Source organism: Corvus hawaiiensis, chromosome 14, assembly GCF_020740725.1.
Source record: "Corvus hawaiiensis isolate bCorHaw1 chromosome 14, bCorHaw1.pri.cur, whole genome shotgun sequence".
In the NCBI taxonomy this organism is placed as follows: domain Eukaryota; kingdom Metazoa; phylum Chordata; class Aves; order Passeriformes; family Corvidae; genus Corvus; species Corvus hawaiiensis.
Window position 1 is genome coordinate 1067332 of NC_063226.1, and position 10758 is coordinate 1078089.

Here is a 10758-nt window from a genome sequence, read left to right on the forward strand (position 1 = left end):
TTTTCTTTGCAATCGCTCATACAAGACGTTTATTGTTTGCCTCTTGCTGCTCAGCACGGCGGCGACGTGCTCGAGCGCGGCCTCCGCCAGCCCCGTGGGAGCACGCAGGGTGCGGGGGTCACCCACGGGCGGTGCCACGGCCGGCAGGTGGACAGGCTCACCGGACATCACACAGGCAGTGCCCGCTGCGGGCCGTGGCAGCAGGCACCGGCGTGGTGGCCGTGCAGCAGGCGGGCACGGCAGGGCCTACACCCTGCCCAGCATGCGCGCGATCCACCAGTTGCAGGGCATGATGATGCGGCAGATGACCCTCCCGCCCTGGTAGCAGTAGGGGTAGGGGTAGTAGCCCAGCAGGGGCTCGCAGACCCGCCGGCAGTAGCGGTTGGCGCGGCGGCACTGGGCACAGCAGTAGCCTCGCTCATCCCACAGAGGGTGGAACTCCAGCCCGTTCTCCGACTGCCAGGGAGAGACAGAGCCAGTGCAGTGAGGGGCTCGTGTGGCTGAGGCACCCGGTGAGCACGGACAGGACAGCCTGGGAGGGCAGCCTGGGCAGCTCAGAGGAGGAGCAGAGCTCCCTAGGAACATGGAGACACCCCAAGGGCATGCACAGGCCATCCCAAGGAGCACAGCGAGGACACCCTGGGACCATGGCCAAGATAGCCCAGGACTGTGGCCAGGGCACCCCAGCCCACGGCCAGGGCACCCCAGGGTGTGATTCCCTCACTCACGTAGTCATTGACGGGCAGGTCCTCCTCAGTGAGCTGCCGTGCCCGACGCTTGGGCCCCGCCTGCATGTCCTTCTCCAGCTCGTGTTCGCTCCCCCCGTCCAACCAGCTCTGGCTGTCCGTGAGCAGCTCAGGGTCTTCTTCCTCTGCCCCTTCAAGGTTGGCCTGCTCAGGAGCTACAGGAAGAGTCCAAATGTTGCTGTCAATAACCACGGAGCAGGGGAACAAACGCAGCAGCAAGAATTAACGTCTCTATGAGAATTTGGTGCCAAGATGCACAAAAAGCCCAGCAGCAAACCAGTGCTCCATTGCCTCCTGCTCTCACCTGGCCTGGGAGCAGGGCTGTAGGAGATAATGGCCCGTGCCATCCCCAGGCCCATGGGTGCTGTTGGTATCCCCTGCATGGGGCTGTGGGTGTGTGGAAGCACATTGTCATGGTGGGCTCTGCTGCCGGGGGGTGGATTTGTAGAGCCTCATCAAAGCAACACGAATTGGCATGAGCCCCAAGGCCATGATTTGGGGCAGATTATGCCCAGCTACAGCTCTCTTAGCTTAGGAAAGACCCAGAGCAGCAATAATTTCCTTTGCTTGGGGAGATGCCAGACAGCCTTGGGACACTGCTGTCCTGGCCAAGGCTTTGGATGCACCTTGTGACCCAGCTGGACCCACCAACCCAGGACACTGCTGCAGATAGGGTCTAACAGCAGGGACAAGGAAGCAGAAAAGGGACACAGCAGTCAAGGGCACCAGTCTCCCTCTGCATCAGGATCTCGGATGCCCACCTGCCCTCTGGACCACCGGCGAGCGGGCCGGTACCTATAGGCGATGCCATGCGCCTCTGTGGCTGCAGAGCAGAGGGAATTTTCTCAGCAGGGATTTTTAACCCGGCTCATTTGGCTGGAAGTGGGTTAGAGAGAGCAGGTAATTACACCGGCACATCTCAGAGGCCACAACCTCTGCGAGGGCTGTGTAGTGAGCAGCTGGAGGTGGCAACCCCGCTGTGTGATTTAGATGCAGATGTCTGCTCACACTCTGATGTTCATGTGGTGACGAGAATTTAGGCGTCCCAGTTTCCAGCAGTGCTGCTTTCTTTGCAGGTACAAAGGATTATTTTTTTTCCCGCCTTGTTATGAGGAGGGTGGCCACTTTGCAAAGTGCAGGGCGGTGGGGAGACGGCAGAGACGAGTGCTTTGCAGAGAGGAACTTCAGCCCCTGCTATTACATTGGCCATGATCTCCTGTGGTCATGGGCAACACTGTGTTCATGTCTGAGATGTACAACGAGGCTGTGAAAGTGGGTTCCCCCCATGTCACAGAGGGGGACATGGCAGAGCGCCCACAGGTGTGTGACAGGGCTGTTCCCAGAGAGAGGGCTCATGAGCCCCTTGTGGGGGAGATGGCTCCTGGTACCTGCTATTGGTGCGGGGTGGATCCAGAAGATGGTCACATTTTTGCAGATGTCAAAAATTTTGGAACTCTTCAGGAATTCCTTGTTCTGAATAGGCTTTTCCCCTGGCACCCAGACCACAGATTGCTCAAAGTAGGTGGTGGTGATTTCTTCACCCTGGAAGAAGAGCAAGACTTCACCTTGGTGTGGTGAGACATGCTCTCCCCACCACTGGCTGCTTCTCCTCCCCTTGGCTTACCCTGAGGCACCTCTCCCCTCCGAGAGCAGCTGGACTTCACCTGCCTTGGCTCACGGTGCCCACGGGATGCACACAAATTACCCCAACAGTCCTCACATGGGGAGACCCATCATGAGCCTTGGCTTTCCTGTCCACCTTCAGTCTACACCACCCTGCTCTCTCCTGTCTTAGTTCATCATCCAAGACCCTTTTCCTGTGCAGTCCCCACTATCTGGAAGAGCCTTCTGGAGCCCCCCAGTGTCATTTAAAACACAAGATTAAAACATCTCTGCTCTGCTTTGCTCCTAGGACTTAACTCCTCTCTCCTTCTGCTACTGATTTTTTGATCGAACACTTTAATTTACTCCTCACAGAAATTCTTTGCATGGCTGTATTCTGTAATTTATACCACATGTCTCTGCCGTTGCAGTAGTCCATGGTGTGTTTTGGCAGGCACTTAGGGAGAGAGATATATAAAGATTATTGGATGGGCCTGCACTGAGCTCTCTGCCAAGGCAATGTTGTCTGTGTTGGTGGTGGTGGCCCATAGAGCAAGCTGGCAGAAAGCATTTTTCTCTCCAGAAGGTGTCTGGAGATATATATCTCTTTTACAGTTTTTTCTTGCGGCTTTGGGAAATCATAGGAAGGAGCCAACACAACCTGACCCAGTCTGGGTCATTTTTGGAGTCTCTGGTGGAAGCTGGGGGGTTGGGGAGGTGCTGCCTTCAGGACCTGGCAGCGTGCAGGCTCTGAGAAGACATGACTAGAGCTTAAATCTACATTTATCTCACTGGGTTTTACATTTCAGCTCTCTACCTGGGGCAATGTTCTGCTAAAGCCTGGGAAGTCATATCCCTTTTACGATGGTAGCTGAAAAGATCTATTAGCTTCTTAGGGCATAATCAAAGGATCGGTGTCTGGGAATTTGGGTCATGATTCAGGGAAATGTTTCTGCCCACGCTTCATTTCAAACACGTGTCCTGCTGGCATTTTATCTGCAGCAGCTTCCCTAGGGGGGATTCAATCTGCTAACACCCGTCGTCCTGGAAATGGGGAGGCAGGAAGGCTGTGCCACCACCAGGGCCTCGGGGATGGGGACAGGGACAAAGGACAACTGCTGTCAAGGGACTGAGCCGTCACTCCAGGTCACGCTGTCAGAGAGGGATTAAATCATGGAGTCCACACTTTTTTCATTGCAGCATGCAAGGTGTGAGGCTCCTTGCAGCAGGATGCAGTGGGCAGTTAAGTGGATGCAGGAAGCAATCAGGCACATCAGTGGGACGAAGGTCCATGCAGGACAGGGAAGTGGCCCCAGCCCTTCCTACCTCTCAGGTCTGCACGCCAAGAGTTTTCTCAAATTGCATTTCTTAAAAGTGGCTGCTCATTTAAATCCCTTATTTCTGCCTCATTCTGTTTGAAAACATGAGGCTCAAATCTTGGAGAAAAGAATTTGATTGACTTTTTAGTGCCTGCTAATCCTGAGCTGCCTTACGACCTTTTGACTACAACAGGATTATTGTTCTTGATCTCCGGTATTGTGTTGAGAGGTTTTTGTCGGTCGCTGTCTAATCCTGTCTCTTTTCACTTGTTTTTATAAGCAATCCTCTGAAATAAGATCATTTTATGAAGCGATCACAACTCATTATTTCTTTATTGCAGCGTCTCTGGGAAGGCTGGAGCAGATGGGAGGGCGGCAGGAATGGCAGCTCCTATGCCAGGGAGAGGAGAGGATTTCGCAGGGCAGAGGGGAGCCCTGTTTTATTCACCTACCTCAAGCTCGGGGATCTTGGCCTCTGTTGTCTCAGGTAGGACTTTAGTCTGAGTTTTGATGAAGCATTTTTGAAGTCCCACAAAGAAGATGCCGGTTATTCCCTACAGGATCAAAGCAAACACCCCAAAAGCAGTCAGGGCAAAGAGCTGGATGAATAACCCATTGTAGGGAGGGTACAGCTGGAGGAGGAGGGTTTAGTCATATTTTCCCTGTTGATGTTTTTGTGCCAGTTCCATTCAGCCGTGGTGCTAAGATGTACTAACAGGTTCTCATAAGGGATATTGCATTTTATGGTTTGGGAGAACTGGGCTTTTTACAAATATTTTAAGGCAGGTAGTCATAAAATTCTACTCTGCTCCTCTTCTCCTTATAACTATCATGAGCTCTCATTATCGTAAATAAAAATATGCAGAATAGCATCTGACCGTTATGGTTATATGAACATTCAGCCCCCGTTCCTGCTAGGCTATTAGCTCAAAATTTTGCCATATGTCACTGCACAGGGTATTTCCCTACAAATTTTAATTAGGTTTCAGAGAGAGCCTTCTACAGCGTCATGAGGTTTTAATGCTCTCCAGACAGACAAATGCACTGGGCTCAGATAGACAGATGATGATTGCGTTCCTTTGCAAGGGTAAATCCAATAACTAGGTCTCACTTCTAAGATGTATTTCATTGGAACTGAACCACGCCACCATTAAATACAGGTGGAAGCTTATGTAGGTAACGCATCTCCTTTCCTTTGAGAGTATCCCCGGGGAGTCTGGGTCTTGCTCTCCCTCATGCAGGGGCAAATAGTCCTGGTACTTGCTCCAGCAGCTTCACAGTGTCCTAAAGGATCCCATGAGTCCTGCTGCAAGACTGCAGGGTCTCAGGGACAAGCTGCCACACTCACGTTTTTGAAGTCATGGATCTCCAGGATTTCCTCACTGCCGTTCCCGCTGCTGAAGGTCTCTGTCCTGGCCAGCGGGTCAATCTCCATCACAATCTTCTTCTTCTCACCATTGCTGAAGAATGTGTGTTCCATGTCATAAACCTGGGAGGCCAAAGTCACACAGGGGTCAGCTCAGCACCCCTCTGGTGTCACATCCTGTCCAATGGGTGGACAGGCAGGTGCTGGGTGTGTGACCATCACTGCTGGGGACCCTGCCGTGGCTCTGGCTGCTTCCTCACAGCCCAGCTCTGAGCTGGAGCAATCACCTGGATAGCACAAGGAGAGGCAGCTCCCAGGCAGGTGCCAGGGTTGGGTGAAAGAGCAGGCTGCAGCCAGGATGAGGGGTAGTGTGTGTCAAGCCTGGGATGTGTGTCAAGCCTGGGAGAAGATGCTGCTCCCACGCTTGCATCAGGAGCTTTGCCACAGCGCAGCCTTTGCTGGTGCTTTCTGTGGCATGAGCCTGGTTACATCCCAGGCTGGACTGAGTTCCCGAATCCACAGGTACTTCATTTTCCCTTCTCCCTGGCTTGCTTGCTCCACACCGCATCCATCCCTGGCTTGTTTGCTCCATCACTGTGTCCCCGGCTCACTTGCTCCATCGTGTCCTCCCCAGCTGACTTGCTCCATCTCTGCGCCTTCTGTGTTTCCTGGAAAGGCAGCGGTAAGAACCTCTCTCTGCCTGGAGGAGATCGAGGATTGCCTGCGGATCAAAGACCTCCTCGAGGGCTGCTGAAGAGCTTCGGGGCGTAGCAGCCGGCTTCCCGGCGGCGCTCATCCCCTCGGGAAGCGGCGCGGGGAGGAGCAGCGCTCTCCTGCTCGCAGGTGCTCGCTGCACTCCGCCAGCCCGGCAGCCCTCAGTCTCTGCGGATGCCTGACCCTTACAGGATGAGGAGTGGCAGATGCTATTTGAAGCTCAAAAGCGATCCTGCTGGCGCGGCGAGAGCTGCCGGGCCCCGGGGAGACTCGTTTCCCAAATCAAACGGTGCTGTGTGGAAGCAAAGGGCTTGTGCAAAACCGCTCAAGTCCACGGGCAGGGAGGAGAGATGGAGGCCTGGGGATGCGAGAGCCCGGTTCATCCCGCGGTACGCCCATGGAACCACGGCAGGAGCATGCTGGCCCCACTTGTGTGGGGCAGGAGCTCTGCCTTTAGTGCCAACCCAAACCACCTTTCACAGTCCCCTGGTTCCTGCACATCCCTCCCCTTGGGCGGTTCAAAGCCTCTTAGCAGTGTTCCCAGCATCGGTATCCCCTGTTTTGCATCCACCAGGGTGCAGAACTGGCTGTGCAGATGGGAACTGATGGGGGCCTTCACCCCTGCTTAAAGGTTAGAGGAATGATGTGAGCCTTGGCAGCCACGAGCATCTCCTGCTGGTCTGCAGGAAGATTTTGTAAAGATATATAGCTCTCAATGGATTTTATGATGTGGTAAAAAAAGTCTGAAGCCTGAAATGGGTGGATGGCCGCTGGGTTTGACTGACAAAATGCACACAGTGCCATAAACCATTTCAAGGAGGGCAGGATCCCTGGTGGCACCTTACCTTCAAGTGCCTCTCCATTTACAAAGAATTACTTTGGCCAGCACAGTGGCCAGCTAACCCACTTGGGCTTTGCCAGCTCTGTGCTGTTCAGAGAGCTATGAGATGTTTTATAGGGCTAAAAATGACACTTGCTGGTGAATGGTTGAAATATGTCCCTCTGCAAGGCTGTGATGAACCCCTCGTTAGCTGAATCATCAGCTGTGCTGGCTGGCACAGAGGCTGCTGTGCAGAGGGCAGAGCCGTGTCCAAGGCCACCCCTCAGAGGAACAACTCTTCTTTCAAGTTTTTTTCCACTCTCCTGTTACATCAAGGAAGCTTGAAGGGTTTCATATTCTTTAAAGAGATTAATTCCCCTTGGCTGATATTTCTGAGCTTTATGAATTTCCAGCCCCACCCCCCATCCTGCTTTGTCCTGAGGACTCCCAGGCCAGCTGGAGAAGCCCTACAGCCACAGGGACAGGGCAGTGCTGGGCTCTGGGAGTGTCCGTGTGCAGCTCCACTGCAGGAGCAGCTCTGCTTTTTGGGACCTCACGCCCTACTTGCCTGCCCGTCAGGTGTTGGGGAGGGCTGGGTGGACTCCATGCTCCACCAGTGCCACCAGCGAGGACACCAAGGGCCGGAGTTCTGGATGTCCTTTCCGAGGCTGTGGCATTGTCTCTGCACTGCCTGCTTGGAGAAAACTGCCCCTCCAGGGGTTAACAGCCTCTTCCCCTCATGGCTGGCATGACTCCTGTTTTTCTAGGAACAGTAGAGACTTTATAATCATCTTGGCAGGATTCTGGAGGAACATATGGCTTTTATTGTTTTTTCTTTTATTTTGGGGGGTATTTATTTCTATTTGCTGATAAGAAGATAAAGTTTCCAGCAAGCAGGGTGCTTCCTCTACCCGGCAGGAGGGCATCCTGGCCAGGCTGGAGCAGCTCCAGGGTAGGGCAGGGAGGAGATTGGAGATGCCAGTGTGGGAAAGAGACTGCCTTGGCTGTGCACAGGAATTTTGGAGATGTTCTTAAGAGCCAGCAAAACCCACTGGTGATGGGATGCAAAGCGGGGCCTCCTGGATGAACATGGACGTTCAAAGTAACGGAGGATGACTGGCACCAGGCAGGCTTCAAGGTTAAATTATTTACTTGGGGTGTGGGATAAAAAAGGGTTTTGGCAGAATTGTCAGGATGCTGGGCAGCAGCGGGCAGAGATGGCTGGAGATGCCCAGTCCTGCAAGTCCCTGATGTGCTCGGCACTTACAGCAGCGTCCGTCTGCAGCTGGGAATAAACGAGCCCAATCCAGTTAGCAGGAGCTCCTCCAGAAGCTAATCCATCTCACCATGCCTCACATTGCAGACACATTAAAGTAAGAAATATAATCCATGACAATCAATCACCACTGCGTCCTGGCTTTCTCTCCTCTTTATGCGGTGGCATAATGACTTTTCCACCGGTTTCTGGCAAGATAATTGAAATGAAATGGAAAATATTTTCTTACTTGTCATAAAATTTGTTGCCGGTGAAATAAGAGTAACTTTAACTCTTCGTGGCGTAGCTCCCATCCCCTGTTAATTGTTAACTGGGGAAAGAATGCAGTGACAGGGAAAAAACCCAGCCTGTATAAAGTAAAAGCTAGTTATGAATAATACAAAGATTTTTAAAAGTCCCATGAATACTTGTGGTCTGAGAAAATGCATTTTGTGAAGTTGCCTGGGTTTTGGGGAGTTGTTATAAGTTTCAGCGAGTCAAGGGGAGAGGGACAGCTCTGTCTGGGGAAGGAATGCTCTGAAATGCTGTATCAAAGAGTTTTTACTTACTTTTCTGGGTGCTGGGTTCCAGAGGTATTTGACACCAAAAAATATCAGAATAAGAGAAAGGAGCAGCGCGCTGAAGAGCAGTCCACAGAGCTGGTACCTGGGGCAGATCTTCTTCCGCGGCTTGGCTGCTTCTGCCTATTTAATGACAAACCAGTGATAGCCGGGGTGTGCTGAGGGCTCCAGGAGGGAGGAGGACACGCACGTATCAGACATTTCTGGCGCCGTAGGGACGCAGGGTGGCAAGGCAAGCCATGAACTTACGTCCAGAAAGCGGCAGTCCTGCGGGCTCTGCCGAGCCGTCTCTCCCATGGTCTCCTCCGTGTGCGAGGACGCCAGCCCGCTCCGAGGTGGAGTTAGAGAGGCTCTGGCTGCACACGCGGTGGGGAGGCTGGGCCACGGCCACCCCCGCGGAGGGGCAGCCAGCTCTCCCCGCAGCCCGCGGGGCCCGGCGCTCCCGCAGCGCTCCTGGCCGCAGCGCTCCGGCCATCCCCACGCCGCTGGACACGCGGAGCCCCACGGCGCGGTGGCTGCGAGACGCGTCCGGGGCCCCGCTTCTCGTGTCATCCCCGCTTCTGCCCTGCACTTCTGCCCATGTGCCAATGGCTGGAGGGGCCCAGACTGCCGGTCCCCTTGGAGCTTGGGGACAGGGACACTGCTGCGCTGTTCATGCGTGTGTGGGAACAGCCCAGGAGCTGCCAGTGGGGTCGCTGCACGGCGGGGGGACACGGGCATGGCAGGGGGACACGGGCATGGCAGGGAGATATGGGCACGGCAGGGGGATATGGGCATGACAGAGGGACAGGGGCATGGCAGAGGGACACGAGCACGGCAGGGGGATATGGGCATGGCAGAGGGACAGGGGCATGGCAGGGGGATATGGGCATGGCAGGGGGATATGGGCACGGCAGGGGGATATGGGCATGGCAGGGAGATATGGGCATGGCAGGGGGATATGGGCATGGCAGGGGGACAGGGGCACGGCAGAGGGATATGGGCATGGCAGGGGGACACGGGCATGGCAGGGGGATATGGGCACGGCAGAGGGACAGGGGCATGGCAGAGGGACAGGGGCATGGCAGGGGGACAGGGGCACGGCAGAGGGACACAGGCACGGCAGAGGGACACAGGCATGGCAGAGGGACAGGGGCACGGCAGGGGGATATGGGCACGGCAGGGGGATATGGGCACGGCAGAGGGACAGGGGCATGGCAGAGGGACAGGGGCATGGCAGAGGGACAGGGGCATGGCGGGGGGACGCGTGTGTGTACGTGTGCATGTACGTGTGTGTAACGTGTGTGTGTAACGTGTGTGTAACGTGTGTGTAACGTGTGTGTGTAACGTGTGTGTAACGTGTGTGCAGACACGTGAGCAGGGTGTGCGTGGGTGTGCACGCACTTGCAGTGTGCCCATGTGTGCAGGGCGTGTGTGAGGCCTGAGCGCTCCCCCTGGAGAGCACAGCCTTACCCCAAAGTTGGCCTAGCCAGGAATTTCCTGACTAATTTTTTTTCTTTTTCTATGTTGAAAAATTTCCATTTGTTGAAATCGTAGCATTTCTTTGTGGAAATGAACCCATCTTAAGGAAGGCTTTCAGGAATCAGGCGTGAGGTTTCTAGTCTGAACAGGATGAGGCTCCCTGGTGTAGAAGAGCTGGCATGGACTCTTTTTCCAAGCTGTTTACTCTAATAAAAACCCAAAGTGCATCATGCACTAATTAAAATTGCACTGAAAAAAAGAAAATCCGCATCGAGTTTTGCTCAGGATGAGAAATGGAGAAAGAAATTGCTTTTAGCAGGTCTGGCACTGGCTTTGTGAGCATCGGGATGTTGCTGCCTTCAACCTGGGATGAATCCTGGAGGGACAGAAGTGGAGACGCTGAATAGCTTGGCGGGAGCAGCGTGCCCATGTGTGTGCCCTGGTGTGTGCCCTGGTGTGTATCTGCTCCCTGAAAAGGGGTTTGGGCTCCCTGGCCCTGGAGCAGCAGGAGCTGCTCACCCCACAGCCCCTCAGCAGTGCTGGGGGTGTAAAACACACTGAGGGGGTTTAATATTTGAGATAGTAATAACAGAAGGAAATCATACTGATGAGGTTATTTGGAGGAGAAAAAAACCCTTTTTAATGGAAAGCAATCGCAGGCAGCCTTTGAAAACATCTGAGAGGTTTTGGAAATCTAAATGCAGCCAATCTGTGCAGACACCAGGTTTGACTGTCTCCACTTCCCAACAGAAAGTTCCATCTCAGAAGCTTTTGTTATTCACTGGAAACTCAAGTATTTGAAAACATTTTCTTTTCTTGTCAAAATTAGAGTTTCAGAGGAAAACTTTGGAGCAGCTCTACTGAAAGATGGTTCTGATTACAGGAAAGAATTAC

General features: G+C 53.8%; 1 protein-coding gene across 1 annotated transcript; it reads right to left on the bottom strand.

The window, feature by feature from the left end:
* TNMD (tenomodulin) lies at positions 1–8738 on the bottom strand. Its single transcript, XM_048318964.1, has 7 exons — positions 8653–8738; positions 8392–8526; positions 5016–5156; positions 4120–4221; positions 2135–2288; positions 729–901; positions 1–456 (listed from the first exon to the last, which is right to left on the bottom strand). The coding sequence occupies exons 1-7, from the start codon at positions 8698–8700 to the stop codon at positions 247–249; spliced, it is 963 nt and encodes a 320-aa protein (XP_048174921.1). The 5' UTR covers positions 8701–8738; the 3' UTR covers positions 1–246.
* Positions 8739–10758: the final 2020 nt, after the last annotated feature.

What these genes read in the sequence shown, in the direction of transcription:
- TNMD (XM_048318964.1), bottom strand. Translation starts at nt 8,700, where the DNA reads ATGGGAGAGACGGCTCGGCAGAGCCCGCAGGACTGCCGCTTTCTGGAC. An exon ending in AGGACTGCCGCTTTCTGGAC is followed by an intron (nt 8,527 to 8,652) that starts GTAAGTTCATGG and finishes GTCATTAAATAG; the next exon opens with GCAGAAGCAGCCAAGCCGCG. An exon ending in ACCTGCCCGTCAATGACTAC is followed by an intron (nt 457 to 728) that starts GTGAGTGAGGGA and finishes TCTCCCTGGCAG; the next exon opens with TCGGAGAACGGGCTGGAGTT.